The sequence below is a fragment of the Odocoileus virginianus genome, unplaced genomic scaffold, assembly GCF_023699985.2.
Source record: "Odocoileus virginianus isolate 20LAN1187 ecotype Illinois unplaced genomic scaffold, Ovbor_1.2 Unplaced_Contig_11, whole genome shotgun sequence".
NCBI classification, from domain to species: Eukaryota; Metazoa; Chordata; class Mammalia; order Artiodactyla; family Cervidae; genus Odocoileus; species Odocoileus virginianus.
In genome coordinates, this window is record NW_027224328.1 from 166,430 (window position 1) to 192,612 (window position 26,183).

Consider the following 26,183-nt stretch of genomic DNA (forward strand, 5'->3'; position numbering starts at 1 on the left):
TGAACTAGCTGATCTCGGTCCCGTTCCTGTCTCATGACAAATTCTTCTTTGTCTTTCTCTAGCTTCTGGATAATAGCTTTGTACATATCCTCTTGCTGGGATACTTAAGTACTTAATACTTCTTAAAAAAAAAAAAAAGAAAGAAAGAAAGAAAACCTTTTTGTACTGGGATATAGCCAATTAACAAATAATGCTGTGATAGTTTCAAGTGAACAGCGAAGGGACACAGCCATACATATGTGTGTATCCATTCTCCCCCAAACTCTCCTCCCACTCAGGCTGCCCCATAACATTGAGCAGAATTCCCCATGCTATACAGCAGGTCCTTGTTGATTATCTATTTTTAAAAAAGCAGTATTGTACTAGTGTTTCTAATAGCACTTGAGTGTTTTGGGGCTATCATACTTCTAACCATGACTTCCTGAAAGTGTTTCTGTTAAAATTTAAATCTTTTTTTTTCTTCTATGCCTCCGATCTTCTCTCTTCCCCGTTTCACCTAATGTGTAGATATTTTGCCTCTTCTTTCTCATCCAAAACATTGGTATGAAGAGCTTATTTTAGAGTTCCCTAGTTGCCTAGATTTTAGGATTCTGGACTTTCACTGCTATGGCCCGGGTTCTATCTCTGGTGGGAAACTGAGATCCTGCAAGTCGTAAAGTGTGGCCAAAACAGGGGGGAAAAAAAAAAAGAAGCTTACTTTATGTGGTCAACATCTACTAAAGCTTAAAGTTAGAGGAGGGAGAGTAGGGGATATAGCCTGGTGCAGAATGTAAATAAATGACAATTTTGAACTAATCTTAACATCCCAGCATTGTTCTCCCCCATTCTCTCTGCTCGAGGGATTTCTCTTGGTTTTTGTTTCTGTTTTTCTTGGGCGCTAATAGTAAAGAACCTGCCTGCCTGCCAGTGCATGAGACATAAAAGACATGGGTTCAGTCTCTGAGTTAGGAAGATCCCCTGGAGGAGGGCATGGCAACCCACTCCAGTATTCTTGCCTGGAGAATTCCATGGACAAAGGCTGGGGGACTACAGTCCAATGGGTGGCAAAGAGCCGGACACTACTGAAGCGACTTAGCTTCTTTACTTATTATGCACTCTCTCTTTTATTGACTTTTCCTAATTTCTTTTTCTTACATGTTTTGAAATGCTTCCCTGAAGTGTTTTGAAAACTGACCCTCCTGCCTCAGGTAAACAGAGGTACTAGAAAAGTTGACCCCAAAAGTCCTCCTTCCAACAAAGACAAAGAAGAATAACTATGTCCTCTTCAGACTGTATAATTGATTCCTGGACAGGAGATCAGAGAATCAGTTTATCCTTTCAGCTGTCACCAGCTGTCACTGTCTGGCCAGCTTTTGGTTCCCTGATTCTCATATTTAAGGTATCTTTGAGCACAGTTTGATTCCACTAAATAGCATTTGCACATTCTGCCTATTTGGAGGTTAGGCCAGCTTTGTGTTTTGGTCTGGCAGGACTGTCTACCTTTCTGTAAAGGAAGCTGGCAGAATTTAATTAATAGCATAGGAACAGATTAGTTAGAAGGTATACCCAGGAACCTTGTCCATGGAGCAGACTTGCTATAAGGAATGTACTTTCAGTTATAGTATGTGGATATTGACACCAATGTACAAATAAATGGATAATAAAATACACACATAGAGTGTTAACTTTTACTATTACCAGGTTGCATAGTGGTAAAGAATTCACCTGCCAATGCAGGAGGTCCAAGAGACACACATTCAATCCCTGAGTTGGAAAGATCCCCTGGAAAAGGAAATGGCTACTCACTCCAGTATTCTTGCCTGGGAAATCTCATGGACAGAAGAGCCTGGCAGGCTACAGTCCCTGGGGTTGCAGAGTCATATGCTACTGAGTTCACATACATACTATTACCCACAACCCACATCCTTCTAAATGCAAAAGCAACTGCTGTTCTTTCTTTTGATACAGCAAACTTTGCTTCCTGTTAAATAACACTGTGGTTATAATCACAAATGGGCTTAATGATGAACAGAAAAACATCCTGCACCTTTAGTAATATCTGATTAACAGCAGTGCGAGAGGCCCTGCTGGTCTCTACTTGGCAGACATGTGTGGTACACTCTCTGTATGTCTTTCATTGCTGTGAAAGAGCTATAGTATCTACAGAATCTGCTAAACTGGCAGCCTTACCATGGATCATTCATAGAGATAAAAGGGTAATTATGATTTTATAAATTTGAACTCTATACCTTACTGATCATATTCCATTTAGTTTGGCTGAAAAAAAGACACATATGTGCCCTGGGTTCTCAAATATTTCTTCTTCAATGGCATCATTTCTTTTATAGGCCACAATGCCCTATTCCTGCCAAAATGTTCAACTAACAGAGGTTGCTAACTTCCAAAATCAACTCTGATTTCCAGAATCAATCCAGGAGAAATGACAGAGACAAAAGGGAAATAAGTATCCAAAGAACTGACCACATAAGGAACTTCCCTGGTGGTCCTATGGTTGAGAATCTGCCTTTCAATCAGGGCACAGAGGTTCAATCCCCTATCAGGGAACTAAGATCCCATAAGCTGTGGAGGTAATTAAGCCTGGTGTGCTGCAACTGCTGAGCCCACGCACCCACGCTGCAACAAAAACTCAGTGTAGCCAAAAAAAAAAAAAAAAAGAATTAACCATCCCCTGTGTACACTGAACTCAGACTGAACTGGTGAGTGGAGAGAGGAGGACCAGGTAGAGGCTGGTGGGTGGCTGCAGTGTGGGAAGAAAGCTGTATGTGGAGACCAGAGGAAAGCTCTGATCTTGCATTTCCCCCAATTCATTTTATCACTTGTTTTATAGCCACAGAAACCTGTGGTAGCAACTGAAGCTACTCACCGTGTCTGTGACGAATATCGGGCTAGCAAAAAAGTGCCACTCAGCTGGGAAGTTAAAAAATACAATTAAGAAATAAGTAGGATGAACCTGGATGAAGAACAAGTGGGTAAGTTGGAATATCAGTTTGAGTGATTTTCCAAGAAGAGAAAGACATAAAGAAGTAGAAAATAAAACTAAAATTGTAAGTGATAACAGAGGACAGGAGAAAAGCATCATCATATAGTTAAGGAGGGCTTCACAGTGGGCACCAGTGGTAAAGAACCTGCCTGCTAATGCAGGAGACACAAGAGACGCAGGTTCAATCCCTGGGTGGGGAAGATTCCCTGGAGGAGGGCATGGCAACCTATTCCAGTATTCTTGCCTGGAGAATCCCATGGACAGAGGGGCCTGGCGGGCTACAGTCCATGGGGCTACAAAGAGTCAGATGTGACTGAAGAGATTTAGCATACATACCTAAGAGGATCCCAGAAAAAAAAATTAAAAAAAAATAAAACTAGAGAGAAGGAATTTGAAAAATCAATAGATATAAATTGTACAGAATTTTTAAAAATAGGTAAAGTCTCATTTTCAAAGTATTTGTAGATTACCAGTGAAATAAGGAAAATATTCACACCCACACTACATAGAAATTTTTTTAAATAGCAAAGTAAAATTTCCAGAAAAAAGCAGTACACCATCTGCTCAGAAGAATCAGATTGACTCTGAAGTTATCGGTAGTAATATCATGTACAAGACAATAAAGCAATATCTTAAAAAGGATAAGAGCATTGAATCAGAAATTGTATGTACAGCTAAAAGTATCATTCCTAAGTAAGAGAAATATGTAAGTCCACAATTGTATCAAACACATACATGTATATAATTCTGCCATTAACACAAGAAGAAAGAGTAAAATTGAATTCTATAATAAATATAATGGAACTGAAATGCTTTTCAAAGATCAGTTTTCTCAACAAAACTTACAGGCTTAGATGGTTTTACTAGCACATTTCATCAAACTCTTAAGCAATAATTCTTATTTAAATTTTAAAATTAGAAGTGGCAGAAAATAGGGGAAAAAAACCCAGCTCCTTTAAAAAGCCTTGAACAATATTAACTTTATCTTTAATGGAGTTAACTTATTGAAAGCAAATTTCACAAATAATAAGTGTACAACTAAAGAACTGATACATAACTATATACCTATACATTGATTTAGTAGATAAAGAATATTTTCTATACCAGGGAAGACACTCTCTTGTCTACTTTCCCTGCACACCACTATACTGACCTCTTATCATCACTGATTTGTTTTTTCTGCAGTGGAGCCATTTGAACAGTGAAAATTTCTTTTGGCCTGCCTTTTTTTGCAAGATAGTATGTCAGTGAAATTCAAGTATGTTACTACATTTAGCAGTATTTTTTAATTGCTAATATTCTAATGCAAGTCTCTACCAGAATTTATTAGTGTTTTCAATACTGAATTATTTCTAGTTTTTGGCTATTATAAGTGAATCTGATGTGAGAATTGTATAATAGAAAGGAAAAAATGAGTTAATCTCTCTATGAAAACATATATATAAGGATATTCATATCAGCCACTATTACTCAAAATTGATGAAAGCTTTCTTCAGGAATATACTCAGAAAAGAAACTGCTGGGTTATACGGTATAGTAGGTGTATATTTTGTAAATCTTAGAAAGTGATTTTTTTAAGTGACTTACAAATTTCTACACCTACTGGCATGCTATTGTTGGGCCATTTATGTTCATTCTATTGGAAATATGTTCTCTTACAAGTGTTCAGCTAATCTTCCACAAGAGTACTATGAACACTCAATTAGGAAGCAATTGTCTGTTCAATAAATGGTGTTGGTGGGACTTCTCTGGTGGTCCAGTGGTTAATGCAGGGGTACAGGTTCAATCCCTGGTCATGGAGCTAAGATCCCACATGCCTCTAGGCAAAAAAAAAAAAAAAAAAAAAACAGAAGCAGCATTGCAATAGATTCAGTAAATATTTTTTAAATGGTCCACATCAAAAAAATCTTTTAAAAATGGTGTTGGTAAAACTTGATATTCACAAGCAAATGAATAGAACAAGAATCCTTTACTATACACCTATGCTAAAATTAACTAAAAATGGATTAAAGGCTCAAATGTATGACCTGAAACTGTAAAAATCCTTGAGAAGAACATGTATAAAATGATCATAGACTTTGGCCTTGACCTGACGCAATAAATAAATGTATTTTAAAAAAACTATATATATATATATATATATATATATATGTATATGTACCAAAGCATCATGTTGTATATCTTAAACTTACACATGCCATATGTTAATTATATCTCAACAAATCTGGGGTGGGGGGGCAGATTTCTGAAGAAAATAAAACAGGAAGATATTTTAGTGAGCCAATTTTTGGTTCTATACTATTTTCCTATACAATTTCAATTTCTTTGTTCCTTTATTGTTCTCCTTTAATTACTTATATTTATATTTTGAATCATTAAATAAAACATCAGATTTAAAAACCCCTGTTTGTAAAAAGGATAAGGCAAATGCTATATTGTTTTTTAAAAAGCCTCCTCATTTATGACAACTTAAATTGTCTTTTTCCTGATTTTTTCCTACATAAGGGGCTATAAACAGACTTTATATGAAAAATGATGAAAAACTACAGAGTTGTGCGTAAGGAAGAAAGAACTTTATTAGGAGGAGAAAGCTGTACTTGAGTCAATGAGTGTTATTTTAGCCTAAATTGTTAATCTTTCTGTGTGAAGATGTCAACACAACACAACCATGTAGACTTTATCCTAGTGCAGTTCTTAGGAATGATGAGAGTGAAAAAACATGAACAAATATTGTTTCAGATTTTAAACATAAATTCTTATCTTGATAAGTTGTTTCTTTTTTAACTTAGGTTGGAGAATTTTAATATCTGATACTCAGCCAAAAATTAAGCCAGTAAAGGCACATAGGCATTTTGGCTTCCTGTTTACATGCCTCAGAATCAGGAAGTCGATTTGATTTTCAATAGATAATTTCCTTTCACTTGTACTTGCTTGTTATTTTTTCTCTCTAATGTTTTGTAAAGTACTCCCTGACTATCATAGTCCATAATGACCCTTGCCTTTTCTGTCTGGGTTTTATTTCCTCAGTTGGATGAGCAGCAGATTTTAGAACTCATTTTTCTTGTCCAATTCAACACTGGCCACACATTTTGGTTTTGTATTCTTAGGTAGTTGATGTCTTTTCTGTTCTGGTTGAGAAATAAAGGTTTTGTGGAGCTTGAGAGAAAATATACATTCATGGCAAATGGAGGTGAGGCATGAAGACTCTTGGAGGTGGTATGTTACAAACAGTCTTGGGAGCTGGCAAAGACTGGAACCACATGAACATCTTGCCAGTGGGTCTCCACTGGTCAGTCACCTTAGAGAAGTCTGAGTTCAGACCAGGAATTGAGATCATTGTGTGTATGGGGGAGCAGTGGTGGGACAATGTTCCCTGTGGCAGGGAAAACCTGTCTTTTATTTGGTCTTTTAACTTAGACATTATTCTGCTGAATAAGACTGGCTCTAGGGCTGCGAAGTCTAAAGAAATCAGTTTCTTCATTTTGTGACTGGATATGTCTCCAATTCTGTGAAAGGCACATTCTGAATATGCATAATGAAAATCTACCTTCTCACCGGTCTAACCTGATCATCTAGTATTTTTGATCCACTGGAGGTGTGATGGAAGTGAAGCTCCCTAAGTTTGCCTGTTTCTTTCTAGCAGCTATGGGATGAGGCTTAGCCAATCCACATCCTTGTCTTCATCTCCCATTGTGCCTAAAGCTGTGATGTCATCATCTTCGTCACCTAGGAGGAGAGAGAGCTGAGGCCCAGGATTCCATGTCCTCAGACCTCGATGGAGGAAGCTGCACACGAGGCCAGTTTATCCCTAAATGGTGTTCCTTGGCTCTATGCCCTGTTTTGTATGCTCTTTATCTTTTTTCTCTTTGTCATGTTTTCTCCCTTTTCACTTGAGATAGACCAACATGTAAAGAAATGTAAGTGCCACAGTGGGCTCTAGGGCACGGGAAAATTATAGTGAGAGAATGTGTGTATGGGGAGAGGAGAAGTTATATATTATAATGTGGGGAACATGAGGGAAAATATTTACTCTTCTCTAATCTCCAAGGCCTCAATGACCCTGGGCTAAAGATCTTAGAATTACAATCTTCTATGTGATAGAAATACTTGCAGAACATGGGTCAGGACCAGGCTAAGCAGTCCATCAGGAATGTGAAAGATGAAGTATCTGGGGCCATGCTTGAGTTTACATAATGCCCAGGTTTAAGGATACAAGGAACCCTGTGGAACTGGGAATATATGAAGGAATTTCCAGATGATGTGGTCTGACCCAGCATGCTTTGTCTTAGTCTTGCTCAAATGCAGGTTTACTCTGCACAATATTGTCCGTAAAGATAAAGAAAATGATGACATGAAGATAGACCACCTAGGAAGACCAGGTAAGAATCCTTTGCCCTTCACCTTTGAGTTCATATGGCCATAGGCTGGCAGTCTAGTTACTTCCGTGGTCCAGGTACTAGACAGCCTAGAACACCAAACTCAAATCTGGCCTCAGTGAGACAGCCGCCTCATGTTCTACTAGCCCAAGACATCTGAGTCCTCTCTGGGGAGAACATTCTTCCACGGATGTCCAGTTCTGAACTCTTGCTAACTTCTCATTAACTTCATAACAAATATAAATTTTTTTTAAGTTTTTTTCTGATGTGGACCATTTTTAAAGTTCTTATTCAATTTGTTACAATATTACTTCTGTTTCACATTTTGGTTTTTTGGCTCTGAGGTATGTGAAATCTTAACTCCCAGACCAGGGATCAAACCCATACCCTCTGCCTTAAAACGTGAAGTCTTAAACTACTGGACCACCAGGGAAGTCCCAAAATAGGCTTATCATTTAGGAGCTCCTGTAGGTGAAAAGATTTCTGTTTTCTTATCGACATTTGGGATGTTCCTCATCTTATCAAGGTTCCCTCTCAAGTGACTCAGTGACTAAGCTACCTTTGTTTGTTTGTTTGTGTTTTATGCTAGACAATGAAAAACAAAGTTCCTCATCTCCAGGCACTTGTTATAAAGTTGTCTTTGTGGTAAAGATAAGTGGTAAGATAGATCATCATATGAACACCCTCGGGAGACTGAAAGTCCATTTTTCTAGGAGACATTCTGACCACCTGTTGACCATAATTCCTGCAGCTTGTGTATGTCATGTGACCTGCCTCTCCAGAAAAGTTTCTGCTTTATGGCTCCCTTGTGACATCATTGAGAGATGACATCCTGGATTCTTGGGTTCCCTGAATCCACCATGTCACTCCCTCAACATTAATGTCACATGTCCTACAGATACTCTGACCAGGTTTCCCTCACACAATATTTAAATGCCTAGTCTGTAAAAGGCTATTGAGTTGCTTTGAGGTAAAATAAAGTAGATCATGGTTTTTAATTGTCAACAACCAGAATGTCTAGCTCAACACTGCCATTATGTAACTTGAGAATATATAATTAATTATTGTAGTTGGACATGTTTGGGCTTCCCAGGTGGCTCAGTGGTAAAGAGTCCACCTGCCAATGCAGGAGACGCAGGAGATGTGGGTTTGATCCCTGGGTTGGGAAGATCCCCTGGAGGAGGAAATGGCAGCTCACTCCAGTACTCTTGCCTGGAAAATTCCATAGACAGATGAGCCTAGCGGGCTACAGTCCATGAGGTCCCAAAGAGTTAGACATGATTGCGCCATACTGAGCACACACACAGTTGGAAAAGTTTAAGTGAATTGCCCCAAACGTCACATGAAGTCACTGTAACACAGTCATCTGTACAAATGTCTCCACTTCCCTAATCCGTGATCCACTTCACCACTGCCACTGTCCTTGAGACCCTTGTCTGCCTTTAGAGTCCAAAGTCAGCACACAAAATTCCCTAAGTGATGTCGAATGAGCAGCTTTGTCTGACATGGTTCCTTTTCCATCTCTGAGTGAAGGAGTGTCTCTCTCATGGAGGGGTACAGGTTTGTCAGCTAAGGCTCTCTAAGGGACTGAGGAAAGTACAGCTATCTTTTCTGATGTTAGAAAATCTGAGTGGGCTTCTATCTCTCTCATACATCAAGTCTGCCCTTTTAAAAACATTTCTGTCATTTCCATGTCCTCATAGAGGCTGGGTAGATCTTGTGTTCTGTGGTTACAACCCCCTTCCGCCTCCATTCTCAGGCACTGATGCATGCATGCTGACCATATTTCTCAGACATGTATGACCATATTTCTCAGACTTGAATATTAGTTCCATGGACTGTCCATCAATTTTTGCATTAATTCTGAATGGAAAATCGGTGTGATGCCACAATATGAACATTTTTGTGACATTTCTTACTTTATGACAACTATTGCCCCTAATATACTAGGTTGACCTCCCTTACAAATATATAGTTTCTTGGATTAGATGGGGAAGAAATTAATGCAGATTTCTTTAGAGGCTCATAGAGCCTTATGAGAAATGAGGTAGCAAATATCAGCTATAATTAGCAGATTATAAATTAATTTATAGCAGATTTTAATTAGCAGATTAGAAAGCACTGGGAAGACCCAGAGGGATCAGGTGGAGAGGGATGTGGGAGGGGGGTCGGGATGTAAATCCATGTCTGATTCATGTCAATGTATGACAAAAACCACTACAGTATTGTAAAGTAATTAGCCTCCAACTAATAAAAATAGATGGGGAAAAAAAAGGAAGTTGTTGCTTTTGCTGTGTAAGGTGAAAATTTGCTAGCCTTCTGGTGAAGACTGACTTTTTATAGCTCACATGGCAACTATTATATAACAATTATTATAAAGTTTGGGATTATCTGCAAATATTCTTTTGGGATATTTAAAGAATTGGGACAAGTCACAAGGAAATGGTCAGTCTGTCACTGAGGAATGACTATGACAGTTTTAGAGTTATGCTTTCCTCTCTCCCATTTCTGGTATATTCACCTTGAGAAATAATCCTTTCTTGTGACAACTTTTCCCCAGACTCTGGGCCAAGAGTCATAAAGTCCTGTCCTGATATTAATTTCTCAATTAAATGCTTTCTTCTCTACAGTCACCCTCTGTGTTTTTTCAGTCTTCTAATTTTATTGAGGGTTTCAATGGCTAAATCAAAGATTTCTCTTGGTAAATGTCACATTGCACTTGAAAATATGTGGGTTATTTTCAAATATCTTTTGATATTGATTTCTAACATAATTCCACAGTGATAAGAGAACAGACTCTGTATGATTTCAATACCTTTAGACCATGAAATTTTTGCACCTTGTTTTATGTCCCTGGATATGTTCCAGTGTCTCCTAGTTTATAGTCTATGGGAACTTGAATAGAATTTACAGCCTTGTGTTGTGTGAAAATTGTATAAATCTTAATTATGTTGAATTGTTCATAGTGCTTCTCAGGTCTACTATATCTTTCTACTTCTCTGTATATTCTTTCTATTAGCTTTTGAGAGTTAGATATTGAAACTCCAACTAAAAAATCTTAATTTATCTACTTAAAGTTATGTCCTGACAGAATGGTTCTGAGTGTTTTGATGTAGAGAAATTTTTACAGTCTGCATCTCTTCCATTGTTCCTGCTCTCTAAAACGGATGTTATCATTCTTCTGGGTCACAGGCATGATCAAGCAATTTTCTTCTTGTTTCAGGCTGTCCCCTGGAGTCACCAAGGACAGAAGTTCTTGGAGGGAAGGAAGATGAGATGAGAGGAGATCCCCCACTGTTTGTGAGGATAGCAAAAGAGCCCAGGGATTCCGAGACTGAGATCTGTTCCCCTGGGCCATCCGTTTGATGAGAGAGGCTAAGGTTGTAAGGAGTCCTGTGACATCATATCCCAGAGGGAGAGGTCTTCAGAGACCCTCATTGCCTGTGTTTATACTGGAAAAAAAAAAGATAATAAATATTGTGAGACTCTCAGAAAAGTTCTGTGCTACCAGGAATTTTTTGTTGAACTTATTCCTTCTTTTTCTCAATCACTTTTATTCAACTTAAATCTCAAGCAAATTTCCTGTTTCCAGGGAAAAATCCTAGGTGGATTACTTATGTTGTCTTATTCTCCTAAAGCAACATATACAGTAATTCTCACAGGGGCAGAAAAGCTCGTGGTCCCTGTGAGACTCAGCAGTCACTTAATCCAGGAGAACAGTTGAGACTTTTCTCTCTCCATCTAAGATAATCACACTGCAAACTTATCTGAACTTTCTGAAATGTTCTGTCCATGTTGCATTTTTTTTCTTGTATCACTGGTATGCTCCTCACCCATCTGAGCATGGAACACAATTTCACTTAGATGCAGAGAAGGAATTTCTATAGATTTTCTTTTTCTACTGGAAGCCTTATGACCCCCAAACATGTCATCATTGTTATCAAGTGAAACTAATTTTTCTCTCTTCTCCCACATTAGGTTTTCTTTTCATGTAAGTTCCTACACATAATTTTCCTCATCTTTACATATCATGTTTACCCCTCTGTTCTTAACCAAATGAAATATGTTTGTTCTAATGAGTCATTAAGGCATCCACTAGGAATCTCTAGTTGGAAAAGCATATAAGGAACTGGAAGAGGGTGGGGACAAGAGGGTTGGAGAGAGACAGAGACAGAGAGACATGGAAGGAGAGAAAGGATGAGGCAGATGTGGACAAAAGGAGGAGGAGGAGGAAGAGATGGAGGAAGGAGACAGAGAAAGAGGGAGGAGTTGAAGGAGGGGAGATTAGAGGAGTGGAAGGGAGAAGAGGAGAGAGATATCTGAACTGAAGACATGGAAAAGGTTGTTTTGAGATTATAGAAACAATAAGTAGAAATATTAACGAAAAATCTGGTGCTGCCTTTCAGAACAGTTAGGTGAGAAATTTCTACATCGAATGGAAAGTTAAAATAGTCTGGAAAAGTACCTTCATTGTCTAATAATTACAATAATTTGTGATAAGGAGTTGCTGAAATCACTATTCACTTTGGTGTTTGTAAAACTGTATGGATGTCTATTAAGATGACATTCAAAATGTCCGTGGGATGTTGGTCTTTTCTGTCTGCATCTGTATTTCGGGTGGTGTGTGTCACTTCCTATGTCTGAATATTCTTTCCCTTCATAGGTGCTTCTGCAGTTTCTGGGAACACATTTCTTCTTTTTTTATTTTCCATTTTATTTTTATTGTTTTCTTTTTAATAAGTTATTTATTAATTTGATTGATTTTTCTTAACAGCTTGTTTTTTAAAGTTTTAAATAATTTTTGTTTGCTTTATCTCTAGGCCTGTGCATGTCTTTTCTAGTTCTGTTTCCAAAGTTTCTGATAATTTCTTAGTATAATTTCTTTTGGGCTTTCCTCACGAGTCAGTGGTAAAGAACCCATCTGCCAATTCAGGAGACATGGGTTCAGTCCCTGGGTTGGGAAGATCCCCTGGAGTAGGAAATGGCAACCCACTCTAGTATTCTTGCCTGGGAAATCCCATGGACAGAAGAGCCTGGTGGGCTACAGTTCATGCAGTCACAAAAGAGTCAGACATGACATATCAACTAAACATTAGGTTAATTTCTTTCTCTCTCTCTTTCTCATTGATCTATAAGCCCAACAAATTCCTTCCAAGTGTTTTATTTTATTCCTTGTTGTTTTATTATTCATGATTCAATATTTTGGAATGAGAGGATACAACTCTAAAACCTGGTTGCCTGCTCCTGAAATGTAATTCTTCTAAGAGTTAAGTGAATTCAAGGAGACCCAAGGTTCTAAAATCAGATAGCCCTGTAAGTATTTAGTGCAGGAAATGGTTACTACAGGAAATCATGTGCTTACAAAATCCTCATCAGGAAGCTTCAAAAAAAAAAACCCAGGAAACCACTTCTAAAGGATGCTGCAACACCAAGGTTAACAATTTTCAGGCAAATGCAAACACTCCTGCAAAACTAAATCTCCCCTAAATGGGAGAATCTATCATCGGTGGAATTTAGCTCAGCTTCCTCCTGTAAGAGATTATGAGAAATGTAGTTCTCAGTCTTCCAGCCCCGGCCATTTAGAGCATCTAAAGAGCCAGAAACCATAACCAACTGATAAGAAGAAATGCAGCTCTGATGCCTGTATAGTGCAAAGGGGAGCTCTCTGCTTACCTTCAGCAGAAAATCTAATCATCACAGCACAGGATTCCTCTGCTGCTGCTGCTGCTGCTGCTATCCTCTAGCTACTCCTATTTGTTTTCTTCACAGGGATTCTTCAGAGTGCTGGGGCAAGAAGGCTAAACACATCACATACTATCCTGAGAGTTCATCCTTTTAGAAGATAATTCCAAGAATGGAAACCAACCTCTTGTCTTTCTAAAACATACTACAATTGCAATAGTTTTCCATGTTTTCTCCAAATCTTGTTTACTTAAAATTCCATATCTTCATGTGTGGGGAACCAACATTCTAAACTTAATTTTATTCCCAGGAAGTTATTGCATTTCAAAGATGCTCCCTGGCAAGGAATATGCCTGATATATTTATTTAAAAATACGCATTTTTACCCAGTCTCTGGGACCTAAATTTCGGGTCCACAATCCGTGCCCTAGATAGTTAAAAACATCAAACATTATGCACAAAGGTAACCCCAGTGGAACCACTTTCTCATGTTATGCACGGGACTTCCCTTTCCTCTCAGCCAAGCCTGAGCCTTCTCTTTGGGAAGCACATTTATCAAGTTTATGGTTCATTCTGAGCTCTCATGAGTTCCTGTAAGCGGAAATGTTTCTCCTTTTTGTCCGTTTCTGTGATGTTCCTCTTTCTACTAAAAGTGCCTTTCAACTGACTCTGATAAAATCTTCATATTACATGCTAAACAGTAAAAGGAAAGGGACAATGAATCTTTTCCAGTCAGTGGTTATGAATTTGATTTTGAAATAGGAATATGGATAAAAGGACCCAAGCATTTGTAGAGAAGAGATAAGCAATACACGTTTAGTAGAAACTGTACTTCCAATTTTGGCTTTTGATTTTTTCCTGGGCTGGTGATATGCTCTCAGTTACTCTTGTGGTGCTGGATAGTGGCAGGAGTGAGACACATCCTCCAGTCAGTCACACCATCACAAAGGTGAACAACCATTCTGCACCCAGCCAATCACTCCAATTTTTTGTTCTCAAGTGCAGCGTTCAGTGAATTATGTGAGATATTCAGCACTATAAAACAGACTTTGGGTTAGATGATTTTGCCGAACTGTAGGCTAATATAAGTGTTCTGTGAACATTTAAAGAAAGCTAGGCTAAACCACCATGTTCAGAGGTTAGGAGTATTAAATGCACTTCTGTTCAGGACAATTTCAATTTACCGATGGGTTTATCAGGAGGTTAAGCCATTGAAGGGCTTCCCAGGTGGCTCAGTGGTACAGAATCCACCTGTGCCAATGCAGGAGATGCAGGAGACAAGGGGCTCGATCCCTGAGTCAGCAAGATCCCCTGGAGAAGGAAATGGCAACCCACTCCAGCATTCTTGCCTGGAAAATCCCATGGACAGAGGAGCCTGGTGGGCTGCAGTCCATGGGTTCACAGAGTCAGACACGACTGAGCAACTGAGCACATGCGCACACACACACACACACACACACACACACACACACACACACACTCAAGGCCATTGAAAGCTGAGGAAGATGTGCCTTTGAAATTGAAAAAAGATACAAGAGAAATGGAAAATGAGCCAAATGTCATGATTTTACAAGATAGTTGCTTTGAAGCCCTAAGTGCTAGAAAAGGGTGCATGCAGTACTCAAATAAAATCAAATTGCATCTAACACTTGGTTATTCAAGTTAATAGACTCTGAACAGCCTTGAATCACTATCAGCTCCGTTCAGTCATTCAGTCATGTCCAACTCTTTGCGACCCCATGGACTGCAGCATGCCAGGCTTCCCTGTCCATCACCAACTTCTGGAGCTTGCTCAAACTCATGTCCATCGAGTCAGTGATGCCATCCAACCATCTTGTCCTCTGTCGTCCCCTTCTCTTCCTGCCTTCAATCTTTCCCAGCATCAGGGTCTTTTCCAATGAGTCAGTTCTTCACATCAGGTGGCCAAAGTATTGGAGCTTCAGCTTCAGCATCAGTCCTTCCAATGAATATTCAGGACTGATTTCCTTTAGGATTGACTGGTTGGATCTCCTTGCAGTCCAAGGGACTCTCAAGAGTCTTCTCCAATACCACAGTTCAAAAGCATCAATTCTAGTCTTTCTTTACATGTTATCCTTTCCTTATGTTAGTATGTTACATGGGCAAGTGATTTTTAGTAAAATATAAACTTTCATTATAAGGTGTATATATATATATATACATATATATGTGTGTGTGGGTGTGTGTATATATATACATATATATATATGTGTGTATGTATGTATATATATATGACATAATTGATGCATTCATTTCAGCTTAGTTATGCTGCCCTAAAAAATGAGATTTTGTACCCCTACCAGGATTTCCTGTGCAATTTTTGTCAGTGACCAGAATTACAGTGACAGAAAGCAATGAAAGAACTCATGAGAGTCATGTGTTGTAAACATAACCATATGTTATTAACAAACCCTTCAATAATCACTCTTTCCTTTCCCTGAAAAGTTTTCCAGGTGGCTCAGTGGTAAAGAATCTGCCTGCAGTGCAGGAGACACAGGAGACATGGGTTCAATCCCTGGGTCAGGAAGATCCCCTGGAGAAGGAAATGGCAACCCACTCCAGTATTCTTGCCTGAAGAATCCCACGGACAGAGAGCCTGGCAGGCTTACAGTCATAGGGTCACAAAGAGTCGGACACAACTAAAGCGATTTAGCACACAGCACAGTAAGAAGAAAATTACTTTTTAAACCAGAAAAAGATATATGTAAATAAGAACACTGTCAGATGAAAAAACATCATATTGTATTTATGAAACTCTAAAGTCAGAAAGCTCATTCAGAAATTCTTAGAATCAAAAATAAGGAGTCAAGACAAATTCAAATCAGCAATATTCTTTTTTTACTTAATACCCTTGAAAATCTTATCTACAACTTTTTAGTCATCACATTCACCAAATTAATTTTTTAAAATTCAGCAGCAGTCTTTTGAATATCAGGAGATAAAGGACTGTATTGTGATCTTCAGTGTTGATCCTTGCTCACTTAACAGTCCAGGTCTTCGTCAAGCTGGCTGAACTAAAGACACAAATAGAATAATGTTACTTTTCTCTTCATATGCACATGCACACATGTAGAAGAATTACATTATCATTTAATATAATGTATTATATTACACCTGTCCCTCTCTCACACACACACACACTCATTTGCTTACTTATTCACGTATATTAAAAAACCATACTACTTTCCCAAACAGAAAACTTAAATGCAATGATCTTCAAACTTCAGTGTGCTTAAGAATTATTTCTACTCCAGAGAACTACAATACAGAAAGGCCATTTTAAAATGCACCCTAGTGTGATTCTGAAGCAGTGACTTAGTAGCGATTACTCTTTAAGGAAAAAGTAGTTTGTTATCTATTATTTATTTATTATTTGTTATTATTTATTTATGAGATAAATATCATTTATCAGAATAATACTCATATGTTTGACATTACTAACCAAAAGTCATTCATAGGCCTCAGTTTACAATCTGTTAGAATTTTTAATTGTTTCTTTACTTGTACACACACGATAGTTTTATAAATGCAAACATTATGTTTAGTTGTACTCAGTAACATGAACACAAAAGTGGAATGATGTTATTAAATTTTGAGCACGATTTTTTCTTTTTTAGCTGGCTGCACCATAATTTTTCCAGCCACTACTACCCCACTGATGCATTCACTTTGTTTCTAGCTCTGGGGCGGTACTAAAGAGGCTGCTAAAGGGAATTCTTGTATATTTGTTCTTATATATTAAAAGCTTTATCTATATGAAAGAAATTTTTAGGGGTAGAATTGTTGGGTCAAAAGATCTGGGAAGCATGTTTTTTTTTCAAATTAATAAAAGTTTCTAAGTTTCTCTCATAAGGCTACTACACCTTTTGTTTCCAACAGCAACATTTGAAATTACATTTTTCTCTGTATTCCCACCAACAAGAAACATTGGTGCTGCTTTAAGTTTTTGTTGGTCTGATTTATATAAAGAATAGCTCATTGTTAATCATACTTTGAATTGCCCAGACATATTGTGAGCATTTTAAAATTATTTAATAGTCATTTAAAATTCACTTTGTGAGAACTGCTTTTATCATACCTTTGCCCAATCATTTATTACATGCTTTGTCTTAACAATTGCTTTTTATATATGCTGCTGCTTAGTTGCTAAGTTGTGTCCGACTCTTGTGACCCCATGGACTGTAGCCTGCCATGCTCCTCTGTCCATGGGATTTCCCAGGCAAGAATACTGGAATGGGTTGCCATTTCCTTCTCCAGGGTATCTTCCCGACCCAGGGATTAACTCGAGTCTCCTGCTTAGCAGGTGGATTCTCTACTACTGAGCCACCTGAGAAGCCTTTTATATACATATATATATTATGATACTATATACATATTGTATACATATATTAACACTTTATCCTGTATACAGTTTATAACAACTCTATGTTTATGTATCTATAAGCATGATATTAACATTTTACATTTACATACTTTTAAGAAGTCTAACTTTTATTCTTAATCTCACTCTGTATTTCTCATATGCCATATAAAATATCTCTATAAAAACCCATACTTCTGCTATATATCATTCCAGAGGAATAGTCCTCCCAAAATTGTTTAACAAGATAGAAAATGTACCCACTAATTCATTTTACCATCTTTTCTTTTTTATGTATAACAACAAATTTCTTGCCTTATTCACTTTTTTCTTTTGTTACATTTTTCTTATGAAAACAAATTATAAAAGCAAATCTGATTATATCTTGCCCAAACTTAATCTTCCAAAGCCCACCACCTCCCCAACAGTCCCTGAAATAAAATATGAATAGGAAACACAACAGATAAGACCATTTGTTATTGGGCTCTATGCAGCCTTTCCTGTCTAGACACTCATCACATCCCTCCCCTGACACGGCCTCTCTGTACACCCACACAGAAACTGTGAGATCTTTCATCAAATAGCCATGTCTTTGTCAATAGTATATTTTATCTCTGCATCTTCAGTGCTCAGGACACCACTTGTCACCAAACGTATTTTCAATGTTTTTGAATGAAAAGCTTACCACTCCCCAAAGGTGTGATTCTCTTCTATGCCACATTTTAAAATTTATTTTTATTGGAGTATAGTTGTTTACAATGTTGTGTTTGTTTCTATCGTACAGTGAATCAGCTTTACATATACACATATCCCCACTTTTTTTTTTTTGATTTCTTTCCCATTTAGGTCACCACAGAGCACTGAGCAGAGTTCCCTGTGCTACACAGTCAGTTCTCATTATCCACTTTATACATGGTATCAATAGTATATATCAGTCAATCCCAATTTCCCAATTCATCCCACCCTCCTTTCCCTGCTCCGCACCCCCATGCCACACTTTGTACATGCCATGTCCTTTCCCTAGAATGGCCCATCTTTCAGTCACCAGATGTTAAACTTGATCATCACATCTTCACAATCTCTCCAAACTCTTGGGCAAGTTTCTATATGCCTATAGTATCTTTTACTATCTTTATCCTAGCATGCATTATACACCTGTAGACACATCTTGTCTCTTTTCTGAAATGACTCCTATAATATTTTTAGAAGAGTTATTCATATTTACTTCCCCAGCTTCTCCTTAGCAACATAATAAACCACTGTTATTGCTTAAGATATAGGTAACTAAGGAACAGACAAGAGTCATTTATAAAAATTTGTTTCAGGGACTTCCGTGGTGGCATAGTGGATAAGAATCCGCCTGCCAATGCAGGGGACATGGGTTCCATCCCTGATCTGGGAAGATCCCACATGCATGGAGCAGCTAAGCCCACAAGTCACAACCACTGATCCCGCATGCTGCAACTAATGAAGCCTGTGCATCCTAGAGCCTGTGCTCTGCAACAAGAGAAACCACCACAGTGAGAAGCTGTGTACTGCAATGAAGAGTAGCCCCCACTTCCGGCAACTAGAGAAAGCCTGAGCAAAGCAACGAAGACTTGGCACAGCCAAAAATAAATGAATAAATAAAATTAATTTCTTAAAAAACTGTTGCATATTCTGAATATACATATAAACATAAACATATATGGACATACATGTGTATATACACTCTTTCTTCTTAATACCAGAGGCATTCTCAAAAGGAATGTAACTATTTTGAACAACGATGAATAAATTCTTCTTACCTCACCAGGTTACAATTCCCTTTTTCTTCTTTCATTGTACGTCAAAGTGATCTTTTTCATCCAAAAATAGAAAGAGATTTAGACACAGAAATTAGTCCAGCAACATTAAAACCATCTTACCCACTAGAATTTTCTGAAAGGAAAAAATAATTACTAGGAAATGTCAGACCTCCCCTCATGTGCCTCGGAAGCCCTTTGAACATTTAAAAACACTGTTCACAATTAGGAAGGCAAACAGTGTCAATTAAGAGGCACAGAAAGTCTTTCCCATGTCTTATATATATTTCTTTGAGTTAGTTTTGGCAAATACCAATTCCTTTGCACTGAAAAAGTGAGGCAGATCGCTCTCAGATGGTAAGGAATATTGAGAAGGCATTGAGTCTTCATAAAGTGGATATTGGGCTTTTGTAAGATGTTTATTATTATTGTATCATATTGTATTGCATTGTAATTTTTAGCCACAGGGCATGCAGGATATTAGTTCTGGGATCCAACGCATGCCCCCTGCTGTGAAAGCACAGAGTCTTAACCACTGGACCACCAGGGAAGTCCTTGGGATATTTTTTGCAACCCAGCATAGTTATGCTTCCTAGAGGCAGAATTGGTGCTCTGGTGCTAAACAGAAGCCAGAGAATAAAGAAAGAAGCTTTATGTAATGGGAAATTAGGCTAGTCCCATGAGTAGGAATGGCTTCTGATGGGATAAAGACATAGAAAACTTAAACTTTCAGAAAAATGTAAGTTAGAGAAAGGAACGTAACAGAAAGTGAAAATGGAAGAAATTATGAAAGAGATATGAAATGTTTCATCTTTCAAAGGTTAGTTTCTGTTTTAATATAAAAATGTGCAAGTCATAATATTCTACAACGAAGATCCTCTGTCAGAAATCATCATGGACCTCTTAGCCAGAGGTCTTCATGATTGCAATTTCTATCAATAATGAATATTTATTCATTATTAAATATTCAGTAATGAATATTTCTAAGAATAATGTTTAGTTCATTCCTGCCTTTCTTCCTTTTGTGCATCACAGGCTTCCTATTATGTTTGAGATTTCTTTCCACTACTACATGAAGTAGAATGCCTCTCAGCCTCAGCTGCAGTTACCAGTCTGAACCCCAGGGCTATGGACCCTCTAGGAACCCACAGACCTGAGGAATTATATAGATTCAGATCATCTGCTTTCAGGCAAGAATTCATCTCCCGGTATTGAATTTCGTGGACAGAGTTCTCTCCTCTTGAGGAAACTGACAAAAGAGGTCATAGGTTAGGAGTCAGGGGGGCATAATAAAATTTTCCCTCCCTATGTGTGCTTTTTCCCAGCAGTGCAAACACACCCAATCATCACCTAAGCCCTTGCCCTGTTTCCATTCTATTCTACTGTCAAGCTTCACCCTCGTGATGCCACAAACACAAATGCAATAGCGATGAAACTAAACCAGTTATCCAACTGCCATCTTATTACAACCCAGTTTCCTCTCCCAAGGCAGCCAGCATTCTTCCATAATTCACTGGAGATTTGTCTAAAATCTTTATAAAACTTATCCTTTCCTGTTCATTCTCACTATAAAGTCTTTTTCATCTTTCATCTCAACTATTTCAAAATCCTATCTTTGTCAATAATGTGGTTCTCTTTCACCCCTCAGATGTCCAAACAGAACTTTCTAAGAGCCTGCCTGAGTACTCTGTCCACTATACCATACTTTAATGACTGTTAATCTTCTTACCGGGCAATACAGAACTTCACTACTTTTTCTTCCCCTTTCTTCAGCCTCATCAGGAACTTCTGTCCTTGAACTCACCTTTTACTTACCCCCACCAAAACACCAAATGTGCCATATTTTAAGCTTCTCTACACTTGTAAATATTTTTTTCTCTCCCTGAAATATACCTCACTAAGTTCTTTGCTCTATATCTTCAAAATTTGTCTCAAAATCTACTAGAAGCCTCAGATACTCCCTTTTCAGTTAATTAATTTATTCTCTGGGCCTCCTTTGTTCTTCATTCATGTTACTATATAATAATACATTGCAATTTATTTGCTTACATATATCTCTCTTTGGCTAGACTGCAAATTACATAAAGATAAGAACATTGGATTATCCATGTCGGAATCATCTTCAGAACCTAGCATGTTGCTTAACAGAACAGTAAATTTAGTAATAAGTATAGAGTAAGAGCAAATAAATGTTTGGGCAATAAAGGATTCATCCAGAACCACACAAGCATACTCATTCTAAACGATCGATTCTATAATGTCCCAATTAAAGATATAGATAGACTATTTGTTGTTGTTTTTAGTTGCTAAGTCGTACCTGACTCTCTTGCAACTCCATGGACTACAGCCTGCTAGGCTCCTCTGTCCATTGAAATTTCCAGGCAAGAATCCTGGAGTGGATTGCTGTTTCCTTCTCCAGGGGGTCTTCCTGACCCAGGGATTGAACCCTCGTCTCCTGCATTGGCAGGCGTATTCTTTACCACTGAGCCACCAGGGAAGCCCATAGTTACATTATAATAATCATCAATACGAGCAGTGCCCCTTTTCTTCTCTGAACTTTTGTTTCTAAATCTCTTCTAGGTTTCCTCTTTCTGGCCATTTGATACTTGAATCTAATTTTTTTATTGTTGTATTATTCCAAGAAACTTCTTATGCCATGAAACATTAGAGACACGATAATTTGGCTCAGACCTGCAAGACGCTGTCTCTGTCTTCGCCTCTGAATCCACAGGAGGGCTGCGATGAGAAAGGCCAACAGAATGACCCCAAGGACTCCAAGTGCAACAGTGGAGGAGTGGCCTGAGCACAGGGAAACATCAAAAGAGGTAATAACATCTTCGCTAAAAGACCTGGGTCCCCAGTTACTATCCCTTTTCTAGGTCAATACAGGATTGCTGAAGTGAATTTCAGCTTCTTAGAGCTTCTGACCCAGAAAATCTTAATAAGAGGGATTCTAAATAATGCAGACAATCGGCCCATGCTCAGAAACCCCTTGATATACCTGCGGCCTTTAGTGATCCTTTGCTCTCTGCAATTTCTGTAGGAGAAAAGAGGAGAGACTCAATTCTGGGAGTTACATACAGAACAGTTGTGTCTGTTTCCTGTCTGGGGATTTAGCCTCTCAACCAAATAAACTACTTCTTCCCACCCAAAACTAGAGACCCCTAGTTTTTCCTCCCTCTGCACACGGATACATGTAAGCTAAATGCTTTTCCTCAGTGAAAGTCGCTCAGGCGTGTCTGACTCTTTGCGAGCCCAGGGACTGTAGACCGCCAGGCTCCTCTGTCCAAGGAATTCTCCAGGCAGGAATACTGGAGTGGGTTGCCCTTCCCAACCCGGGGATCGAATCCAGGTGTCCTACATTGCAGGCGGATTCCTTACCGTCTGAAGACCAGTGTATAACAACACGCACGATTCTTTCCCCACCAGGTCCCTGGGACGGTACTTCCGGTCCTTACACAATGCCCCTCCCTGCCCACCCTCTCCGAGCTGCAGGAGATTCCAGACCCCTTGGGCTCACCTGAGCACTTCACAGAGGCATCCTCCTTGTGCCCACAGTCACTGTGTCCCCAGTTTTTGGCAGGACAATCCCACAGGGAGGACTCATTGCCCTTGCATTTCACTTCATTGAGCCATATGGGCCCGGTTCCCTGGCCGAACGCTGCCTCTTTTCCTGCCTCCAGAGCTAAGCCACATCCCAGCTGGCGACACACCACCTGGGCATCGTTAAGGTCCCAGGAGTCGTCACACACTGTGCCCCAGGAGCCTCCGTGCCAGACCTCCACGCGTCCAGAACAATTAGTGGTTCCTTCCTCAAGCCTTATTTTATCTGAAAAATCAGAGACACCTTGATCATTTCTGAGAAGATAAAAGCTCCTAGAAGGTCACCGGAGAAAAGAAAAATTTGAAACTCTTTTTTAAAAATCTGTTTTAAAACTTTGCTTATTGAATGTGCATTTGGAATTTTACAACATTCATCTTTCATGGAAGTGCATGTCCTTCCAACAAACTGGGTGTATTAAATATTTCATCCTGGACATTAGAACGTTAGTGTGATTTAGTAAATGTCAATGAGATAAAGTTAGCATCGTAAATGTATTAGGTTGGTCAAAAATTTTGTTCCATAATTATAGACAAATGAACTTTTTGGCCAACTCAGTATAAATCCTCTCAAACTACTAGATAAATAGAAATCTTCTTCCAGTTTAAGAAGGTGTAGAACAGGGAAATAATTCAGGATTGATCTTTCTGACTGCTTCTCTCCTTACATTGAGTGTAACAAGATATTATTTGAAAGAAAAATGGAGTAACTCAATAGTCAAATACTGAATTATATATTCTCTGATCCTAATTTGTTCACAGAGAAAGCACAACTGAATAAAACTTTTGAGAAGACCATCAGAGTATGATCATCTTTGAGAAAATAGTCACTGATCCCGAGTATCCAAAGGCCAAATTAAATAAAACCATTTACCTCATCCAGGTAGAATAAGGGTTAACCAAACGTTATTCATTCTCACTGAGTTAGATCAGGAGATGAGAGTGGAACAACAGAATGAGATTGTCATACCGGCCCACGGATACTCACCAGCACATGTGATCCAGGTCTCCTCTGAGGGGCTGGCCAGCCTCCTCTTCCACGGAGATGATGGGCACTGCCATAAGGTTTCAGGTCCCTTAGGACACCGGACGTTGTCCACCCACATGTGCCTTTTCTCCACCTTGTCTGAAGGCGCTGGTCTGATACTCCCTTTGTCCGCACAGCCCAGCTGCCTGCATACCACCCCCACTGTGGTTGCAGACATGTCACTCTTGCCCACGCTGCCCCAAGCTCCGTTGTAAAAAACTTCCAGGCGCCCTGCACAGGTCTCGCTGCTGGTGTCGCTGATGAGTCTGAGAGACATGAACTCTGGAGTGAAATAAATGGCAGTTTTGCATCTTTCCTGAAGATCCAGAGGACTCTCTTCATTTACTTTGATGTGAGCACGTTTTTCAAAATAAGTCAGCCTGCTTCCCTGGTGGCTCAGACGGTAAAGAATCTGCCTGTAGTGCAGGAGACTGGGGTTCGATCCCTGGGTTGGGAAGATCCCCTGGAGAAGGAAATGGCTATCTTTTCCCAGAGAATTCCATGGACAGAGGAGCCTGGCTGGGTACAGTCCATGGGCAAAGAGGTGGGCATTACTGAACAAGTAACACTAACATGATCTAACAGGATATGCCATTATTAGAAATTCTTTGGTAACTTCATGATGATTTGGTAGATTTTCTTAAAATATTTGTTCTATAAATACTTTCTGGGTTTTTTTGGTCTTGGATTTTGTAATTAGGGACCTCTGCTTCCCTTGTAGCTCAGATGGTAAAGCGTCTGCCTACAATGCAGGAGACCCGGGTTCGATCCCTGGGTCAGGAAGATCCACTGGAGAAGGAAATGGCAACCCACTCCAGTACTCTTGCCTGGAAAATCCCATGGACGGAGGAGCCCGGTAGGCTACAGTTCATGGAGTCACAAACACTCGGACACGACAGCGACTTCACTTCAAAATGCCAACAGTGACTCTAAGTTGACATCTAAATCTCAATCAAAAGCTTACTCAGAGCCTTTTATGAACTACACAGTTTGGGTTTTTTCTCTCTAAATTACTGTAATTTTGACTTTGTAACCCTGTTCTGTTCAATTTTGGACAATTGTCCTTGACAGTTAAAATTTAGTGAGATACTCAGACACTAAAACCAATGTTTTGTATACATTACCTTAAAATACAATAGTTCCTTTCTGACACTTCAAAAAGTGAAAGTGAAAGTCACCCAGTTGTGTCTGACTCTGTGTGACCCTAAAGACTATACAGACCAGAATACTGAGGTTAGCCTATCCCTTCTCCAGGGGATCTTCCTGGCCCAGGAATCAAACCGGGGTCTCCTGCACTACAAATGGATTCTTTACCAGCTGAGATCGTTTTGTTTTGTATGTCCTCTACCAGATTTATGTTATTAAATGTGAGAGCAAAATCACATCCTGCATATAGAATTTTTCACTTTGCTAAGTCATAGCACCATTTTTTCCCCCAATACATTACAATTGAGTACATTTTTCTAGTTCACAATGCTTTCTAATATTTAATCGTGTATACAAAACAAGAGCAGTGTTTCATTGTGATTCTTTGTCATGAAAAATTACTTGGGGGCATGGTGGTCTTTTTATCTGTAGAATGTGTTACCAAATGTATTTATTTTTCTCCTTTAAAAAAAAAAAAGGTTTTTTTATTTTTGGCTATCCTGAGTCTTTATTGCTGCACATGGGCTTCATGTAGTTGCAATGAGCTGGGGCTACTCTCTAGTTGCAGTGTGTGAGCTTCTAATTTTGGTGGCTTCTCTTTCTGACGGGCATGGGCTCTAGAGGGTGGGCTCAGTAGTTGTGGTACATGGGCTTAGTTGCCCTGTGGCATGTGGAATCTTCCCAGACCAGAGATCAAACCCGTGTCTCCTGTACTGGCAGGCATATTTTCAACCACTGGACCACCAGGGAAGTCCTTGTCTTATCCTTTTTAATCTACTTCATTAATACAGTGATCATCATGCGGTACACTGAATCCTTAACCAACATCCAGCACCCTTTATGTTTATAAAAGAATTTCTCATTATCACTTTTACTGTCATTTTCATGACATACAACCTCATTTCTGAACTTTCCTCTTTCTGATATCATACTACATACTACCTTGCACATGTGTGTCTGTGTGCTTGGTTACTTGGTCATGTTTGACTCTTTGCGACTCATGGACTGTAGCCCACCAGCCTCCTCTGTCCATGAGATTCTTCAGGCAAGAATATTGGAGTGGGTAGACATTCCCTTCTCCAGGGGAACTTACCCACCCAGGGACCAAACCCAGGTCTCCTGCATCTTTACTCACTGAGCCACCAGCATAGCCCACCTTGCACATGAGGTAGTACTAATGCATCAGATCCACACTTCTGGCAACCTGAAT

At 39.0% G+C, this 26,183-nt stretch overlaps 1 protein-coding gene and 1 long non-coding RNA gene across 5 annotated transcripts in view; one reads left to right on the forward strand and one right to left on the reverse strand.

Moving 5' to 3' along the window:
* The first annotated feature begins 2,098 nt into the window (after window positions 1-2,098).
* On the forward strand, window positions 2,099-10,852 carry LOC110139305 (uncharacterized). Of its 4 annotated transcripts, none has more exons than XR_011486422.1 (5): window positions 2,099-2,195; window positions 2,828-2,969; window positions 6,621-6,897; window positions 7,270-7,359; window positions 10,580-10,852. It is a non-coding gene; the product is annotated as an uncharacterized lncRNA (long non-coding RNA). The 4 variants fall into 4 exon arrangements; XR_011486421.1 differs by having other exon boundaries at window positions 2,100-2,195; window positions 6,624-6,897; XR_011486424.1 differs by lacking the exons at window positions 2,099-2,195; window positions 2,828-2,969 and adding an exon at window positions 5,878-6,170.
* A 5,019-nt stretch (window positions 10,853-15,871) lies between these two features.
* LOC110139304 (scavenger receptor cysteine-rich type 1 protein M130) overlaps window positions 15,872-26,183 on the reverse strand; it is a 33,642-nt gene continuing 23,330 nt past the window's right edge. The window contains exons 11-17 of the mRNA XM_020897004.2: window positions 23,789-24,109; window positions 22,721-23,029; window positions 22,202-22,237; window positions 21,892-21,999; window positions 20,354-20,449; window positions 19,204-19,254; window positions 15,872-16,070 (exon numbers count right to left, since the gene is read on the reverse strand). Coding sequence (XP_020752663.2) covers window positions 19,235-19,254; window positions 20,354-20,449; window positions 21,892-21,999; window positions 22,202-22,237; window positions 22,721-23,029; window positions 23,789-24,109 — 890 coding nt within the window. The 3' untranslated portion in view covers window positions 15,872-16,070; window positions 19,204-19,234. The remainder of the gene's footprint in view (window positions 16,071-19,203; window positions 19,255-20,353; window positions 20,450-21,891; window positions 22,000-22,201; window positions 22,238-22,720; window positions 23,030-23,788; window positions 24,110-26,183) is intronic.